This window comes from Camelus dromedarius, chromosome 19 (assembly GCF_036321535.1).
Source record: "Camelus dromedarius isolate mCamDro1 chromosome 19, mCamDro1.pat, whole genome shotgun sequence".
NCBI classification, from domain to species: domain Eukaryota; kingdom Metazoa; phylum Chordata; class Mammalia; order Artiodactyla; family Camelidae; genus Camelus; species Camelus dromedarius.
Window position 1 is genome coordinate 11,866,168 of NC_087454.1, and position 19,565 is coordinate 11,885,732.

Sequence of the window (19,565 nt, forward strand, 5' to 3'; positions counted from 1 at the left end):
CATGAATCCAGCCCTAAGAACGCTGCACTACATAAAGACTTTATCATTTAAACAAGATTAAATTAAGAGGAAAAAACTGCCAAACTCAGAAAAAAAACTTTTAAAAGATTTATTTTTACAGTTTGGGAAAAATATTTTGTTCCATATAGATTGGTTAATTTCAATAATTTTAAAATCTGTTTCTTCATTCTGTCACATATAAAATTAGATAAGGAGGAAAAGTGTGAAAATGGGTGCTAGAATTAAGCACAATTTGAGGGTTTATAGTAAAAGTTAATGTTTTATATAATGTCTTGGATCACTGTCTTTTACCTTGAACCCTGTTAAAGTGTTACATTTCCTCAATGGTTCTAAATTTCATAAAGAATGCCAATTTTTCTATGTCTATTATATTTCTTTAAGTTATATGTATTACATTACTTTTTTTTTTAATTATACACGTATTACATGCTGATTGTAAAAATTCTTGCAATCTGTAAGTAAGACATACAGGGATAATCTTTCACCCCCAATCAAACTCTCCTTTCCAAAGTATGGTTTTATTTTTTTCCCTAAAAAGTTATATGCATTTTTGAGCAAAGATCTGTGATATGATTTGTGAACAATTTTTTCCCCAAAAGTCATCCATTACATTTTCGTGCCTTAGCACAATTTCCAGTTGCTCAAAAACATGTTGATATGACTTGCTTCTATTTACGTCTCATTCACTTTTCTGTAAATAGATACAGCTTTTCAATAATGCAGTCAATTCCCCAGCTTTTATGTCGTTCTTCAAAAGCATCCACCTTCTCCAGACAATGGATGTTGCACATTGAACCTGAAACAAAAAAGAAAACGTAACAAGCTAAAACTTTATGAAGAATGCAAGCAGTTCTTCTAAAAGCACGTCAAATGATTTCAAAAACAGTGTGCACTGAAGATTCTTCTGTTCTTTTTAATGAAACTGGGACAATACCACGGGTAACTTTTCTGAATTCTGAATTGTTGGTATCACTTAGAACTCCTAAGAGCTAAAATAAACTTACCATCTCTCTAGAAGAATTCAAATGTCTTTCACATAAACATACCACTTAGCTCAAAAGGCATAGTGTGGAGATGGGTCCCTTTTTTGGATAAAATAGCCTCCAATAAAATGGTTTCTGGCTTTTATATTTTATATACTTTGAGATAGTGATAGTCTGCTAGCAGCTCAAAACAGTTAACTGTTGACTTTATTTAAAAAGTTACAGCACACATCTGGAACTTACCAAACAATTTTTTAATTTCAGCATCCGGAACATAAAATGGTGGACCTAAGTAAAACAGAAACATAATGACGAATAAATCCTATAGATCTAACTCTAAAGAGAAAGAAATTCTCAGGGCTCAGTTCTCAGCTTATTTCCAATGACTTGGGTACACTCACTCCATACACAATTTAGTTATCCAAATAGGCGAGGCTATGACAGGTTCTTTTGCTTTTTCTTTTGCGTATCTTATACCAAAGACTGGCTTACGGAGGGGATGGTAATGGCAGGTGCCCATCTCCAGCTTAGGTGAGACGGCTGAGTCAGCCTGGGGCTCGGGAGCAGGGAAATATGAGTGGAGTTCACTGCCATTTACTTTAAGCGGAACAGTTCTGCCCCTTCCGAGAGGCTGTTCTGAGCCTCCACTGTGTCTTCTCCCCTCAGGCCCTTCCTTAGCCCTGCCGCTCAGAAAGGGAATGTATCATGTCAGCGGAGCTGACATCTGTCTCCAGTATTTTCTGTTTCCATCTGATGGTCCCAGACTTAATCATGGACACTAGGTCTCATCTTTGAAGGAGTTTTCAAGACCTGCTTTATTCAAACAGAAAAAAAACTTTTACTGACATCTATAAATATTTATAAAACAAGCCACTTTACAAAAAGCTCAGTGAGAAAGCAGAAAGGGGATTTTTACCAATTAAAAGTCTATGGATTTGGTTTTCCCTTCTTCCTGTAAAGCCATGACTTAAAGGTGAGGCTTTAGTGTTAAAACACATCCAAGTGAATCCAGAAGAAAACATCACTTTTACATTCAAAACAAAGATAGTTATTTGAAAAATGCAACGGATTGTGTGCAATTTCAGAAATTAAGTAACAGTTTACAGATTCTCCGGCACAGCGCCGGCCTCCCCACGTCCGGGTTTCACCCCGTCCTCTTACGAGGATGTGTTCGTGCGTGTCTGTAGGCACCTGCCCCAGACATCCCCCCACCATGGATGACACGGATTTCATGTCGTATGTGTCACATGAGATAAATCAGGAGAAACTAATGCTGCCCATGTCATAGAATTAAATCAGGAAATGAGGGAACTAAAGAACAATCAAACAACTTTACCTGCGTGTTTAGTTGGATCGTAAGAAAAAACAGACAAGAGGTACTGGAACCCAGTTCTCGTTAGCGATAGCATTATATCTGCATAGCTGGAAAGAACACACAAAGGCCCGGGTTAGATTTCTCTACAAAGTCAAGGCCTGCAGGGCATGAGAGGCAGGTGGGAGGCGGGGGGAGCCAGCATTTCCTTTTGTCTCTATTACTGACTTTAATTCCCCTAATGATCATACAAAGTCGACTCTCATTCCAAAGAGCCAGAAATGAGCTCAGCAGTGCTGTCACTCGCCTGAGCTGGGAAACAGTGAGCGCCCATCAGACCAGAAGACGTCACACCCAGCGGAGCAGAGGCTCTTTCCAGCTGGCTGTGGTCCCCGGAGGCTCTCCCAGCTCTGGGGCAGTGGTTCCCAGACCGGGCTGGTGCCAAGATTACATGGGCACCTGCTGGAAGACAAGATGCCTGCGCTTCATGCACCCCGAGACTGACGCAGGAGGGTGGCTGGGGGGCCTGGGACACTGGTGTAACAAACATCCTGGGTGCCTGGGTCATCTCCAGGGCCTTGGGTGAGAGGTCAAAACACAATCTCTTTCCTTTGTTTAGCTGGGGAGAGAGAACACTAACGAACAGGCCAAAATTCAAGGCACTATGAAATTAAAGTTCTGCCAGTAAGCAGAGACCCTGAGTGCTACGGCAACGGTCCTTGGGAGGAGGTGTCCTGGGGAGCAGGTGATACCACCTCACAGCCATGTCAGGGTGGGGACTATGCCCTAACAGAGCCCATTGGCAGACTGATCTGGAGCCAGGCCTGGGCCCAGTACAGAATGATGAGCTTGACCAACCAGATGCCTCCACTGGGAAATGGAGGTAAGAGATGCAAAGAGGGGTTGCTAGGTAACCGTGTCATTGTACCGAAAGCCAGAGTTTTTGTGCACTGTGGTGGTCGGAGCTGAGGAGGCTGAGGGCTGTCAGTCAGATGAGTGGGAGCAGGAGTGAGGTTAGAGAAGGAAGCCAAGGGGTCAGGTAGGACAAAGGAGAAGCACACAGGGAGGAAGAGAGGCTGTGACAGACAGACATACAGAGATGGACAGGCTGCACAGCTCGGAGTGAGGAGCCTTGGTTCTCAGCACACGGGGTATGCCCGGCTGTACCCTGACCCCTGTCCAGAGCCCTGTGAGAAGTCAGGGGCTCTGTGTAGCATGGGGTTAGGGGTACAGACTCTGCAAGCCCCCCAAGCTCAAACTCCAGCTCCTCTACTTACTGGCTACATAAGCTCGACAAATTCTTAAGCCCTCTGTGCCTCAGTCTCCTCGCCTGTAAAATGGGGATGAGATTAGTAACCAACTCACAGGTGGTCGTAAGAATTCAATGAGTTTACACACATAAAGTGCTTAGAAACCCTGCCTGGTACACAGTAAGCACTTGGGGCAGCGACCGTTGCTCCTTTAGCATCTTCAACATGAACTCCCCTAAAACTCGAGCTGGCGTGAACAGGCTGCTCTTCCTTGCAAGCGAAAGAACAAGCCCTTCACAAACTTTTGAGCAGAAACCTTTACTTCTTCACTTCCTCTTGTTCTTAAGAAGCAGAAAGGAGCAACATGCTGTCCCGACAAAAGTGATCAGTCAGGTGGGTTTGTCAGGACTAACAGGCATCACTCCTCGTGGAATGCAGACTTTCTCTCTCAACCAGTTTCAAAAAATTCAGAAAAATGAGGGGTATGATTAATGTCAGGCAAGAGACCTGAGAGTCACAGCAGAAAACACATCCGTTCTTCCCCACGTGCAGTCTGAGCAGAAGGACGACGTGAGTACTGATGGAGAACTGGGAGAAAGCACGAAGTTCCGTAAGTGCTGAGATAAAGTCATTTATCTTTCTAACAGCTTGAAGTAAGCAGCTTTTCTGGAGACAAGGGCCAATGTTCTCAGGCACACTTGGGGCTGTGAACACACACACACACTCACACACACACACACACGAGGCTGGGAGGGGAGGAAAGAGTGACAATGGGGGACTAGGGAAGACACTTGGTCTGTGGCCAAACCAGAACTAGATTCTCTAAGAGTTCCAGATGGAGCCTCACTGTTCTGTTAACCATGAATCAAACAGGTCAGAGGCCACTTAGATGGTCCTCACTTCTAGGACAGAGGCGGCGATGGGGGCTGCAGAAAACAGGGTATCTCCCTTGCTCCGAGTCCAGTTTGTTTTCACTTATTTACTCAACAAATATTGATTAAGCTCCTACTATGTGCTACAAATTTCTATTTCTATTTATTATTATGGTCGATCGCATTATTATCTGTAAGAATTATGCCAGATGGGGGGGAAACAACCAGACACCAGGTGCATGGTCTGGAGACTGAGCCTTGTGACTTCTGGTTTGCTCCCCACGGCCTCGGGGATTTGAGGCACGCAGCCGAAGCCCGCGCAGAGACCAACCCAGATAAAGAGGAGGAACATCCTCAGTGGGTGGGAAAAGCGTCCTACACCCTTTAGAGCCGGATGCTCCTGGACATAGGTCTTCTAATTCCAGATGCAATAAGCCATTTCAAACTAGTAAAAGTCTAGTAACTTTCTGGAAACCAGGAAAAGTACAGTATACTAAATTAAGAAAGCATTTTAAAAAGGGAAAAAAACAATGTAATTAAAGAAATCGAATCACTAACCGTTTGCGATCACCGGGATTAATAGCAACTAATGCTCCTCTATCCCAGATCCTGTCAAATTTGCCAATATTTGCTCTACCGGAAAGAAAAAGAAAAAAATACAACAGTTTATGTAAGAAAAATCGAAACTTTAACAAGACTAACAGCGTTCTGCACGGCGCACGCTGGTACCTTGCCAGCTGTTACGGGACTGGGACCTCACACCCGCTTTTCCCCAGAGGCTATAGGGATGTGCTGTCGGGGTGTGAGTTGCTGTCCATCCCCTCGTAGTTCTAGGAGCTGGTGGCAGCAGCTCCCCCTTCTGCTGGGACTTGGGAACACACACCAGGAACAAGTGACAGTTTATGACAACTCTGTGCTCAGCCCCTGGGAATATCAGGGACTTTCAGGAGATGGGGTCTCACCTCCCTCCGCATCCTGAAACTCATTTCTGTTACAGAGTCAGGCGTGAAGTGGAAGACACTTTCTTGTTTTCTCTTCCTTTTTCCTACCTGCCTAGGGTCAGAATAATGTTTTCCAGAGCTTAGAAGCCACCCAAGGGCAAAGATTATCAAGTGTGCAGACATGTACACTATAGTAAAAAAATAACTGCAGAACAGAGATTCATATCGGTGTTTTGTGGGTGCAAGGGGGCAGGAGTGATTAAAAAGCCCCTCCTCCACCCACCCAGCAGTGCCCAGCACACACTTAAGTTTCCAGAAGTGCAGAGGGAGACTTCAGTCCTACCTGGGAAGATCAAAAATACTGCAACAATACAATGAAATGTTCCCCGAGGAACTCTGCAATGAAAAAGTCAAGACAGAAAAATTCTACTTAGTTAGGAGATATTTGAATAGTCAAGGAAAAAGAAAAAAGAGGGGCAAAGCAGAGCATAGGTGGTAGAGAAGGAATGTGTAATTAAACATAAAGGATGTAATTTCACTGCAAATAATTGTTTACACATCTTATTTTAATTTTTTTAATTATAAGATAAATATGGACCTTATTACAGAGAATTTACAAAATAAAGAAAAAATCTGCATGCCACCATCTGAACACAGTGATTATAATCATTTTAATGAATTCCTCTCCATCTTTGCCCTTCTCACTTCCTGCACCTGGCAACCTTTGCAAATTTTTTTTTTAACTGAAGATAAAATTTTACTGAAAATAATTTTTAATGGCACTCTTAAAATGAAACACCTGTATGGGGTTCTTTTGGATCAACTCAAAGAGGAAAATCACAGGGAAGTTAACCCTGAAGATCAGTTAGCTATTATTCACTTTGGAGCTTGTTCAATTTTAGCAATGTTTACTTTAGCAGAATCCTGAAATTTTGACTCTGCTAAAGACAAGCACATAGATCAATCAATTACCAGGCAGGCTGAGTGAGAAAGCACAGACGTTTTCAAAGTTTCTTGTGGAAAGTGAAGTTGTACTAGTCTCATTGGCTAATGAGTATTTATTTCCTGCACACATCCTGGCAGGACCACCCCAGTTCTGGACAGTGGAAGCGAATTTTTTTTAATTGAAATATAGTTGACTTACAATGTTGTTTTAGTTTCTGGTGTACAGCAACGTGATTCAGTTATACATATATTTTTTTTTCCTATTCTTTTCATTATAGGTTATTACAAGATACTGAATATAGTTCCCTGTGCTCTGCAGTAGGTCCTTGTTGTTTTGAAAGTGAATTTGACAGAGTCTCTGACTCCACTGAGGACAGCCTGGTGGAGCAGAAGCCGGGGTACCAAGAAACACTACGGCACGGAATGGGTTGTACTGTTCTGGTTGTGTGCCCAGAACCGTGGGAACAGAGTGGACAGGGCAGAGAAAGGCCTGAGCACCAGGAAAGACAGACCAGGAGGCGGAACTGTGACGGGGGCGGGGGGGGGGTGCGCTGAGGGCACAATCCAGGGCGATGAGAAGTCTGGGCGGTGAGAAGTCTGGGCGGTGGGGATGGGGGGAGGGCAGGGTAGGAAAGGTGCATCAGGACGTGAAATTGTTGGATTTTATTCTGAAATGAGGCACCAACAGAGGTCACACATAGAGGAGGGCGGGTCTTCACTGCCCAGTCTGGGAGCACGGTGGGGGTCGTCAGCCCGGAGAGAAGTGGGGGGCTTGGAGGCAGGAGCAACAGCCTGTGAATCTTAACTTTGGCTGCAGATTGGAATCACTGGGGAGTTTTAAATAGACCTGATGCTGGGCCCCACCCCTAGAGATTCTGATTTAATTTGCCCAGGGCGAGGCCTCAGCACTGGGAATTTTGAAAGATGCACAGATAATTTGAAATGTGCCGCTGGGGCTGAGAACCATTACTCCAAGGGGTCTGGAAGCAGGACTAGCCTCTATGGACTGAGTGAAACACTGGGATTCTTAGGTGACCTAAGAATGGAGTGGGAGGGAGCTGTAAAATAAAGTACCATCAAGCCTCCTACTGAACTGATCAATTAATTTTAATATTTAGAAAAGAGAGTACTTTGTGAAGACTACATACACAGACCAACAGTGGCCAGAACATGTCTGACTAGGGACCTTGGACCCAAAACCTGTGCAGTAACCAGCCCGAGAAGCCAAACCACAACCTTGCAGAACTTGATCAGTGACCACGAGCCCCCCTGATTTTTACCACCCCTCACCCCATCCCCTTCCAACTCAAAGCCAAATACACTTCCCACACCAATCACAAAGGACACAGCTTCTAGTCAGCCAACAGCCTCCAATCAGCGTTTTTCACTCGAAAGCATTTCCACCCCCGCCTGTCTATGAGCCTCTGCCAAATGCAATTGGCCGACTCTGAATAAACATGTTCTCTTCTGGATGGTCTTTGTTTATTTCCACATTGTTACCCCAGGCTGCTGAAGCAGTTGCACTGGATCATTCTCGTGGTCACAGATGAAGACAACTCCCAAATCTTACCATTTCCAGCCCAAACGCTGCCCTGTGCTTCAGAGACATTTGCTGATTACACCTTCGCCATTCCTCAGGTCTCTGAAACTCACCACCCCCGGAACAAAACTCATTTTCTCTGCTCTTCAACTTGCTTCTCCTTTATTCTCTGCCATCCAACCAGGAATCTGAGCTGGAAATGTGAACTCATCACCCCCTGACTCCCACCCTATTCATCACGAAATCCTCCCAGTCTGACATCCTCAAAATCACTTTAACACACCTGTTCCTCCAAGTGCCCCTACTGCAGTCCTTCAAAATCTCTTTCCTGGACCACGACTCACAGCCTCCTAACTGGTCTCTCTGCTGGGAGGTTACTTCCCTTTGAATTTACTTCCCTTTTTTTGGGGGTGTGGAATATAGATCAATGGTAGAGTGTGTGCTTAGCCTGCCCAAGGTCCTAGGTTCAATTTCCAGTACCTCCGTTAAAAAAAATTTTTTTTTTACTTTCCTTGAAGCCAGAAGGGTGGTTTGTCTCATAAGAAAATGTGGCCATCTCATGTTCCCACTTGAAATTGCAGGATGAAGTACCAGCTTCTCAGGGCGTCTGAGACCAAGGACAGGACTCCCTGCCTGTCCCAGACGTATCTGTCAGGAAGCTCCCCCAGGCTGGATTTGGTAACTTTCCTCTCTGTTCCCTTAACACCCTGCATCATTACACTTAGCCCCGCGTACGACAGCCTGCTCTTTGTTTCTCTTCTCTCCTAAGCTAAAGGATTCTTTAGGGCAGGGAGTGTGGCTTTATCTTTTCAATGTCTTATGCAGGGTGTAGCACAAGTTCCCAGAAACTCCTGTTTATACGTTAGAAATCAAGCCTGTTTATAAATTAAAAATCAAATAAACGCAAACCAAAAACGTGAGTCTAGTTAAGCTTTGACCTTGGCTTTCATATATATTTGCTCACATACAGCTTTCATCTATCTTTCTATATTTTATTTATTAAATTTCTTTTGGGGGGGTGATAAGGTTTGTTTGTTTGTTTGTTTGTTTTTAGAGGTGGTTCTGGGGAATGAACCCAGGCCCTTGAGCATGCTAAGCACACACTCCACCACCATCTTTTTAAGTCCTGGCCCCTCACACTATGTAATGTCCAGGCAAATCTGGTGATAAAGTGGGGTCATCTGACACTCACGTTGTATTCTCACTAACTCACACTGAGAAAAACCTTGTTGCAGGGGTATGTAAATAATTATTTACCAAAATCTAAACGAACCTTGAATACTTTGGCTCCAGGGATTTCCATAACTGGTTCTTCCGAGTAAGAAAGATCCTGCTCCGTAAAAAATTCCCGTATCCCGAGTTCACTGATTTCCACACCAACTACACTGTGCCCTCGGTCTGCAAACCTGCATAAAATCACATAATTACACTTAAATTATTTCAAGTACAGTACTAAATAAAAGGATATACCCCAATAAGCATACATTTTTCACAGGGTTTCACAGAACATGCAGATCCACAGAAAGCAGCTCTCTATATTCTCAAACCTTACGTTTTTGAAACTCTGAAAAACTGATTTATATGACCTTGGGAAAAGAAGTCACGAGTTTGGAAAATTATACCTTAAAATGTGGATTTACTACAAATGGATCTGATTAGAAGAGTTTCTGATTTAAAAGCATCCTGTGAATTAGATACGCTTTTCAGTTTCTCTAAATCACCTCTGTCCATTAAGACTTTCAGGGATGATGAAGAATCTATACCTGTGCTGTCCAGCCCAGCAGCCACTAACCACGTGGGCCTGAGACGTGGCTAGCATGATTTAGTTTAAAAAGCCACCTTGGGCTAGTAACTATTGTACTGAAGCACACGGCTCTAAAACATTAGCACCCATTTCTACAATCATCTTCTAATTTCAATTTACTTACAATAAACCTTATCCAGAAATTTAGTTAATTATCATAGTCAAATAACTGGTATTTTCCTGGTTTATAAGCTTTATATTACAGGAGTCAGTCTTGGCATCTCGGACTTCAGCATTAGTGGCACAAATACCCAGGCATAGTATTGATTTTGTGTCAAATTAAATGCATAAGTCAGTTCTGCTATAATGCAATCTATGCCTTCGTAAAAATCACTGCATTATGCAAAATCGTGCAATAAAAATCACGAGGTTTATGGGGAAAATGGCGGTTGGGGCATATATTAAAAATTCTGTCCCAATAGGATATTATTTGGCCATCAAAATTGAAATCTTGCCATTTATGACAACATGGGTGGACTTTGAGGGCGTTATGCTAAATGAAATGACTCAGACAGAGAAAGACAAAAAGCATATATGTGGAATCTAAAAACAAACAAAAAAACCAAGCCAAACCCAACCAAACCCAACCCAACTAGCTCATAAATACAGAGAACAGATTGGTGGTTGCCAGAGGCTGGGGGTGAGCGGTGGGTGAAATGGGCGAAGGGAGTCAAAAGGTACACATTTTCAGTTATAAATAAATTAGTCATGGGGATAATAACGTGTAACCTGGTGACTATAGTTAGTAACACTGTATTGCACATTTTAAAGTTGCTAATAGAGGAGATTTTTAAAGTTTTCACACATAAAACATTTCTATAACTATGTATTGATTAATTACTTATTGGAGTGACCATTTAATAATACATGCATGTGTATACAAATACGGAATCATTATGTTGTATACTGGAAACTAACATAATGTTGCATGTCAATTATACCTTAATTTAAAAAAAATGTTTAAAAAAAAAGCTGGGGGGAGGGTATAGCTTCATGGTAGAGTGCGTGCCTAGCATGCATGAGGTTGTGGGTTCAATACCTGGTACCTCCACCAAAAGTAATAAATAAATAGATAAACCTAATTACCTGCCCCCACAAAAAAATTAAAAAAAAAAAAAAAAGCTGCTACACATTTGCCATAACTTATCTCTGTGAATCAGGATTTTTTAAAAAATAATACACAATTAAACAATATTTAGAAATAAACTAGATTAAAAGTGTTACTTAAGGGGGAAAAAAAAACTTAGTGCCACATTAAAAAGAAAAAAGGCAGGAACCTAATAGCCATAGGTGCACAGTTTTACACGTTAAATGGTTACAGTATATATAAATACTACAACATGGCACTTCACCTTGAGAAAGACCTGAAGTTTACTTACAGAGCTGGGCATTGGAGGGGAGGGTGTAGTGCAGTGGTAGAGATTGTGCTTAGCATGCAGGAGGTCCTAGGTTCAATCTCCAGCACCTCCATTTAAAATAAACAAATAAATAAACCTAATTTCCCCCAACCTCAAAAAAAAAAAGAAAGAAAAAAAGAATTGGGCATTGGAAGGGTTGAGGCTTTAGAATTACTGTAAAGTAATGGACAGAGATTATTGACAATCACACAGAAAGTTCTAGCACTAGCTGTGGATGGGAGTGGCTCACAGCACATAGGGTGAGGTAATTGGGAGACGTCCGAGGTGTGTGCATGCGTTTTGTGTATTTATACACGGTTTATAGTTCAGCTGGGTGTTCTTTATACACAGTTTATAGTTCAGCTGGGTGTTCTTATCTGCTTTCACCTCATGTTTCTTGCAGACAAAATCATGGATGAGCAAATGTGAAATTCACATCATGCTCAAATTGTTCCTTAACATAGCAGTGGAGTTAGAATGAAGTTAGCATTTTCAAAACAAGAGGTATAGAAGAACTGACTGGTCTTATTTCCCACACAAGACACATACTTCCAGTGTGGTCAGAACATGAACTGTTTATAATTCTAAAACACATATACTAATAACTTACCTTTCATGTTTCCTAGGAAATTTGTAAGTTAACATACAGGGAATATTTCTTCTTATTTTCCATACATTTTTTTGAAGTTAGAAAATATTTTTTAATATGTTACCCAAGCCAGCTGCATGAAATTTTATTTCCATTCAACAAATGAAAAAATGAAGCACAGCCTACTAAAGACTGGCATAGGCTAGATTGTATTGGAATATATTGCCCTTAAAAAAAAACCCAAAACCTAAGAAAATGTCTTAAACATTTTGGGCTTCAGCTCATAGTTTATCTATTCACATCTGATATTTCTATAGACCCTAATATACAAATTCATTACATAAATGAAAAATCCTATGATACAATAACAATTACAATAGCTTAGTTCTGGTGTTTTTACTATAAATGACTTTAGACCCTAAATCTTTAAAAGCCGCATTTAATTGGCTGTTTCATCATACCATATCCTAATCTCGTCTCAGAGCCTCTGCTAGAATTAGACTGTTTCCACTTACTGCACGGCAATAAGACAATCTGTGCATAGAGTTAATGTTTTCCTTGTAGGTAGTTTCCAAGAGAACTCTTTCTTCTGGTTCATTGAGTTGGTTAGGAAATAATGTTCTCAATTTCATGGCCACCCTAGAATCTGAAGCCATAGCAGCCACTCACAAATGCTCTGAGCTACAAGTCGAGGGCCTAGGGGGCTGGCTGGAAAAATGTCACCATCTTCACTCAAAAATCAACCCTAAATGCATGCACGTTCTATGGACTGGCCACCTGTATTTCTAGAGGGAACACAGCATATTTAATAAATTATTACTATATTTTTCACTTACCAGTCATGTTCATGCATACTTTTCATTTTTCTTTCATGCTTAATGATCAAAGTTCTCAACATTCAAGCTTAAAAATGAATGTCTTGGCAGGTAGGACTGCGTCTGTCCAATATCATTAAAACAGAATTCTGTATAAATTGGTGGCCAGTTTTGCGACTGTAGGATAACCCACAGTGATAGTGGTTTGTTAATTAAAGTGAATTTTCTTCACAGAGAATTACAAGACATACTTTTGTCATCACCACTGGTTTTGTAACAATGACTCATGAAAACAAAAACTCGTAGGCGCTCACAAAAGGAAGGAAGAGTGGGGGTGAACAGTGGACTGTGCAGTCTTACCCAAAAGTTGTAATACATTTTTTGTTTGTTTTTTGGGGTTTTTTTTTTGGCAGGGGAGGTAATTAGTTACTTTTTTCTTTTTGGAGGGGAGGGGTGATTAGGTTTATTTATTTATTTATTTAATGGAGGCACTGGGGATTGAATGCAGGATCTCATGCTTGGTAAGCATGTACTCTACCACTGAGCTATACCCTCCCCCTTAATTTTTTTTTTTTAATTTAGGTACTGGGGATTGAACCCAGGACCTCGTACATGCTAAGCACGGGCTCTATCACTGAGCTATACCCTCCCCATGTAATTCATTTTGAATTTTTCTGTCCACCTCTATTTAAAATATCTAAAATTTACGCAGTTAACTTCCTAAACCACCTACAAAAACTAAACCATGCACAAAGATGAAGGAGATTTAAGAAGGAAGGCTGGTCCAATCCCCCTCTCCCCTATCTCATTGGTTCTAAACTAATTCTTTTTCTTAGAAACTCAGAACAGGAAGACTAGGTCGCACCTGGTTCTGCAGTGTCTTACGGTTTGAGAATATTACCTCCATGAACCCATCAGTAATAGTCTACTAAAAATATAGAGATCCTGAGCATTTCCTGAGAATGGCATTTTTTTAACCCACATCCTATTAAATAGTCACCCAAAGTATTTACCATCAAGACAAGAAAATATGTTGATGCTCATACCATTTCATCTCAACTGCTTTTCCACAAAGGGGAAAAAATACTCTCAGTCCATTCTCGCCTTTAAGAAAAGTATCCAAGTGCTTCTTTAACAGCCTGGGGAGAAAAAAAAAAAGTTTGTTTTAATTAGTCCAAGGTACAGAGCAAAGGACTACAATTAAAATGCTAAGGACTTTTCATGCATTGTCTCATTTAATATTTCCCAACAACTTTACCAAGTAGACAACATTAATTATTAAAATCTCTGGTTTACAAATGAAGAAACCGGAAGTTAAGTAACTAGTGAGTAGTTAATCTGACTCAAACATGGGGCTTTTCTGATTAGTAATTAAAAATAAAAAATTATTTTTCCTTGGTTGATAGTCTTTGAAAATGTTATATGTGTGTGCATGTGGATCTGGACCTACTGAGTTTTTCAACATTCATTTTATGGAAAGCTCTTGAAATAGGTATTTCAGGCCTCAGAAGTAGCTCTGAAAAGTTCAGTCCTTGTAGTTAATTCCCTCTGTAGAGGCGTGGCTCTTCTAAGGCCAACCAAATGACAGAGATAACCCATGCAATGGTTCTAGGATGATGCCCCAACTACCACTTGGTGTGCAAACATAAGAATAGTAACAACGTCCCCTGGGAAATCCAGGTGGCTGCCTGGAAGAAGGAACATCTGTCACAACCACTTTACTCAGCACTGGCCTATCATTTATTTTTGCTGCTTTGAAGCCTACTACTACTATTAGTATATTGCTCAGCATCCTAGCTCGCTTACTAATTTCTCTCAACTTCCCTTCTCCCACCATATAGATAATACGTTAACATTTGAACACATGCTCTTGGAAAGCAAAGTTAGAACACTACCACTTTTCAGTATAAAGAGATGTAACCATTAATGTAGCTAGAGCATCAGCTGCAAGAAAAAACAAGCATGACTAATACGTAGACGCTACAGGGGATTTAAAAAAACTCATATTTCATAAATCTCAGACACCATCAATTCTAAGTCACATCATTATTTATACTCCATGGGAAGAAACATCACTGCCAATTAAACTGTGACAGGCCACAGATGCATTCTGATTTCAGAGATGCTAAAGTGTGAACAACTAAGAATGTGCATCCTAAAATCAGTCAAAGAATGGGTACCTATATTATCATTTCTATTTCAAAAGTCAGTTTCTGACAGAGAATTTCTCTGTTACAGACCAACATTTACTGCAAAGAAACGCAAACATTTCTTACTGATGCCCTCCTTCTTGATGAAACGCAATGTTGCGGTTCACCCACTTCTCTTGCCACTCTTCCAGAGTTAGCACTCGGTTTTTCTGTACCTCGGTATCCGGGTACTCCTCAACATCAAGGACAGTTCTTGTACCATCCATAGTTCCGTAGATAACTTTGGCTCACAAGCAAATGCCTCCAGTGCCTAAATGGAAAATGTTTGCAATGCTGTCATTCTAAGGACATTTCAAATCTATGCATGAATGACATGAAACTCTACTATCCTCAGCAATATGGCTTTTTAAAAAATATTTCAATATCCAAGGAAGAGCCATATAGAAAATTACTTTTCAGTGAGTCTGAGAGGCATGTCTCATAATACACATTAGGAGAGATTTTTTAAACAAATTGAATTATATCTTAACATTGGAGTAAAAAGGTTTAAGTTTTAAAAAAAAGCACACACACATAAAAAAAAGCATTCCACACTTCATAACTTTCATAAGCTTAGAATTTCTCCTGGTATCTCACTCTAATTTTTAAAGTTTCTTTTAATGTTTACTTATTTTTTTAATTAATGTTATAATGTACACAAATCAAAGAGTTCAACAGTTATGAAAGCAGCAATCTCCACTCCCAATGAGGCAACCGTCTTTAACTTTTTTAGCTGAGTCCTGAAATCTAACTCCATATTTCAAACTAGCATGCTTATTTTGTATCTTCTTAATTGATTTCTAGGTAGCATCCAGAAAGGTAAGCATTTCACCTTCCCAGCACACACACACACACACACCACCTTCTCATTTTTTGTATCCTTTCCATATAGACATAGCATAATTTTAAATAAATATTTGAAGTACACATTACTATGACTAGGCAAATACTATTCACAGCTAAGCCATGTAGAATTCTAGGATTATTTTTCCTTTTCCACACAGCTTTTTATTCTGCAGGTAATAACTGTCTTGCTCTTTCATTTATAAAATTTCTATATATTTATTACTAATTCAACTCTAAGTTCTCCCAACTGTCTCAATCTCCTATCAGTACACTCTCAGCCTCTTCGGTTATCAGATTTCCTAACAATATCATCATCTTGGAGAACCCTCAGACCTGGATGCACTCTCCTCCTGGTACATCGCTAGCCTTCTGGGATCTTTCTTAATCACCATCCTGGAGACTTCCTTCTTATCTTTTCATGAATCCCCAACCTCCTTTATTGGATATTCCCCACTTTTTGTGGTTACCACCCTTGTATTGGTGAAGTACAACCTTCAGCAGCTTTCTGAGAAAGGGTGCATGGGAGAAAAGGTTTTTTGCAACTTCGCATGTACAAAATGTCTTCATGCTATTCCTCATCCTTAATGTATAGATTTGCTGGGTAACAATTCTTCATTAGAAAACATTTTCTCCCATTATTCTGAAGAAATCAGTCCCTTATCTTCTAGCTTTGAGTTACTGCTTAAATTTAAAGGCATTCTCATCCTGGTATTTTCCACGTGGCCAATATTTTTCTCTCTCTCAAAGCGTTTCTCTGCCTCTCAGTTTTTGCAATTTCATAATTCTGTGCCTTATTCTGGGTCTATTTTCATCCATTTGGCCAAGTTCTTTTAATCTGTTACCTCATATCCCTCAATTCTGGAAAAATCCTTGAATTATTCAGATGATGATTTTGGTCCCCCTTTTTTTTCCCCTCTTTCTCGGACTCCTTTTATTTGGTTGTAGGACATCTTGACCTAATGCTGTAAATTTCTCATACTTTTTGTATTTTTCATTATTTTGCCTTATTTTCTGAAACCACCTTATTTTTTTCTCTCTACCTTTTCATTTAGTTTTTCCTTTCTGCTCTCAAGTCTTTAATTCTTGAGAGCTCCTTTCTATTTCTCATGCTCTCTTTTCATATTATTTTGTTCTTATTTCATGGATGGAATGAATATGCTATTTTCTCTTATTTACCTCCATAGTCTGTCACTGAGTCACTTCTTCTATTGGTTTTATCTTCTATCTTTCAAACTAGTGACTGTCCTCAAATGCCTAGCAATTCTAATTATCTGCTCATATTTAAGAATTAATACAAGAAAGATGATTAGAAATTTAAGTTTGTGGGTGGGGCTTATTGACTAAGCCTCACTGTAGGATGATGTGAGCAGATATTTGGAAGCCTCAATGTTATTATCTGTATTTTCTTTGGACTGGTCAGACTTTCCATAGAGAGACCTCCCAATTCCTGTTGAAAATTTGGGTCCTTGGGACCATGGTTCTAGACTCACATAAGAAAAGAACAAATATGGGAGAGGACCCCAGCATTCAGTGTGCCTGTGTTCAATTAATCTCCATTTTTCAGTATGGTCTTCCATCCCCAACTGTGAACTGTGTCTTCCCAGTCCAAAGACTCTTTCCCTTCTCCAGGGACTAAACCCCTGCAAAGTCTGCTGGTGCGGTGAAGGGCAGATACTTGGTTGCAGGGACTTAAGAAAGGGATCAGGGGATTTAACCATTCATGAACCAGAATTCCAAGCAATCCTTTTAGTTTCAACCATACCCTTCCATCTCCCAGAGGTACCTGGTGTGGCTAATTCCTGAGCACTGGGGGATTCTATAAATGTAAAAAGAGTTGCTCATTGGCTTTCCCCATTGCTGGGTTAGAATTTAGCTGTCTTAAGTCTGCAAAATCCCTTACTACTTGTCTATCTGCTTTCTAGATTTCAAAAATTTATTGCTTTTATCTTCTCTTCGGTCCTCCCTATTCTAGCGGTTTATGCCTTTAAAAATCCTGGTGTTGTTTTGGTGGAATGGAAGGAGGGAGCAAAACTAGACACAAGTGCTCCGTATCTGATTGCTACCCCACAAGTTTGTATTTTCCAATAATTTTATTATAGCTTCTTTTTTTGCATGGGAAAATGTGCACAAAGATGTTGACCTAAAGAAAAACACACAACATAGGAGCTGTGAGTTTCAATTTTGTTCGGAAACTTTACTTAGAACTATAGCTCGGGAAATAACTCTGAGGAACTGCTCCAAGTATATATGCTTCGTATATATGTTTTTTTTTTTTTTGACTGGGAAAAACATGTAGTCAAGCATACATCTTGGTAAAAGATTACTGCTAATCACAAAGAACAGACACCTGAAGTTAATGATGTTAGTGCTTTTCTGTGTATGAGAAGATGCAAGAATCTTGGGCCATTGAAATTCTCCTGGAAGCATGCCTCTTAAGTATCCAGGTGCCATTTATCCAAAACACAGAATGCATCAGCCTCATTTTCTGAAGTCCTGAATCGCCTCAGGGCACAGCATGGGTCGGCCCTCTGCAGGGATTGCTGACTTAACCCTTGGTGTAACTGGATGAGCGACGTTGTTTTTTGTTCCTTATTTTCTTTTACAAAGGGAGCTGAGAAAAAAGGACACGTGACCGTAACTGCAAATCCATCTGAAGGTATGAGAAAAATGTCCTTTCAACATGAAATTTGTAACACTAAGGAGAATACAACGCAAGAGTTCTAGCACTCCCTTTGACTCATTAGTGAAACTAATTTAGTTTGGATTACACTAGCAGGTTATTCTTGCGGAGTTAATTCAATGATTTCTCCATGAGAACAGCAAACCCCACATAAAAGCAGTTATTCAAGAAAAAGTTCTCTTTGTTGCAAAATTTGGCTTCCGTGTGCTTAGGATTCAAGGTGAAGGCACCTCCTTTGGAATTTGGAGTCCAAATTCACTTCCCAGCAAAGTTTTTTTTTAAACAAATGGTTTTTGCAAGGCCCTGCCGATGTCAGAAGGTGACTCAGAGTTTTCTGAGAGGTCAGAGGCTATCTACACTGGGTACAGAAAAGCAAAAAGAGATGCAATTTTCTCATTTCCATTTTCACAGAAACTTTGGAACCTGAATTTGAGCCTTCATAAACAGTTCTCTATTTAAAACATAAGGGAAGCATAATTTTACCATCGAATGCAGGGCAACCTGGAATTGTTCAACTCTACTTCTCTCACACAAACGACATACAAATCAACATCATGAATATAACTTAATTACACCTTAGCTGTTCTTATAGCTTCTTAAAGTATAACTAACTTGTCCATGTCCTTTTTCTGTAGAAATCAAGTTTCTATAACAAGATAAAAGTGCAAAATTATAAGAATCAAGAAAGGCAAATTTCACAATCATTCTTACCCATACACAGAAATGGCAGATGTACTAGTTTGGTCGCCCAAGTCCTCCTTGGATGGGCTTCCAAGTGTGGTTTCCTCCTCACTTTTTCAAAAAAAATGTTTTTGCTCTAGATTTATTTTAAAATTTCGACAAATTTAAGGATAACTTTCCTGAAGCGCACGAAGTTTAAGAGTATGGCTCGGTGAATTTTTCGTATGCATACACCATGTGCAATTACCACGGAGCAAGACAGAATATTTACAGCACCCCTCGCCCCCCCCACCCCCACCCCCAGCGTATCCCTCACTATTCCGGCAAGTATTTCTTTTTTTAAAAATCACGAATACCCAACAATGCTTTGAGGTCACATCATGCACTCAGAAAGGTCATTCACTATCTGACCTCATTATTCCCCGGTCCCATTCTGCTTCCTGAGTCTCACTTCAGGGCGCGGACTGCTGGCGTGTCCGAGCTTTGTTAGGATGCCCCGTTCTGGAATCCGATCACAGGCTCATACCTAGCAAATGGTGCCATTGCTCATTCGCACCCACTCTGCGCCCGGGGGAGCCTACCTCGTGCGCAGTCCGCAGCCTACCTCTGGTTGTGCCCTGCGGTGGGCGGTACCGGTACTAGGTCTCCAGCTCAGCCTCGCCCCCGGCCCTGCCCTTCCCCCGGCGCGCAGGCCCCGCCC

At 40.7% G+C, this 19,565-nt stretch overlaps 1 protein-coding gene across 5 annotated transcripts; it reads right to left on the reverse strand.

The window, feature by feature from the left end:
• Nucleotides 1-94: 94 nt before the first annotated feature.
• TPMT (thiopurine S-methyltransferase) lies at nt 95-19,564 on the reverse strand. Of its 5 annotated transcripts, none has more exons than XM_064476232.1 (9): nt 19,447-19,564; nt 14,835-14,929; nt 13,516-13,608; nt 9,138-9,270; nt 5,723-5,775; nt 4,997-5,071; nt 2,341-2,426; nt 1,248-1,292; nt 95-817 (listed from the first exon to the last, which is right to left on the reverse strand). In XM_064476232.1, the coding sequence occupies exons 2-9, from the start codon at nt 14,879-14,881 to the stop codon at nt 705-707; spliced, it is 645 nt and encodes a 214-aa protein (XP_064332302.1). In that variant the 5' UTR covers nt 14,882-14,929; nt 19,447-19,564; the 3' UTR covers nt 95-704. The 5 variants fall into 5 exon arrangements, with proteins under 5 accessions (XP_064332302.1, XP_010978407.1, XP_064332300.1 ...); XM_010980105.3 differs by having other exon boundaries at nt 14,746-14,929; XM_064476230.1 differs by having other exon boundaries at nt 14,746-14,929; nt 19,470-19,561.
• Nucleotide 19,565: the final 1 nt, after the last annotated feature.

Coding starts and splice junctions, on each gene's coding strand:
- TPMT (XM_010980105.3), bottom strand. CDS start 14,885: ATGGATGGTACAAGAACTGTCCTTGATGTTGAGGAGTACCCGGATACC. Junction 5,776..9,137: donor CTGGAGCCAAAGTATTCAAG/GTTCGTTTAGAT, acceptor TTTTCATTGCAG/AGTTCCTCGGGGAACATTTC. Junction 1,293..2,340: donor CGATCCAACTAAACACGCAG/GTAAAGTTGTTT, acceptor TGTTTTACTTAG/GTCCACCATTTTATGTTCCG.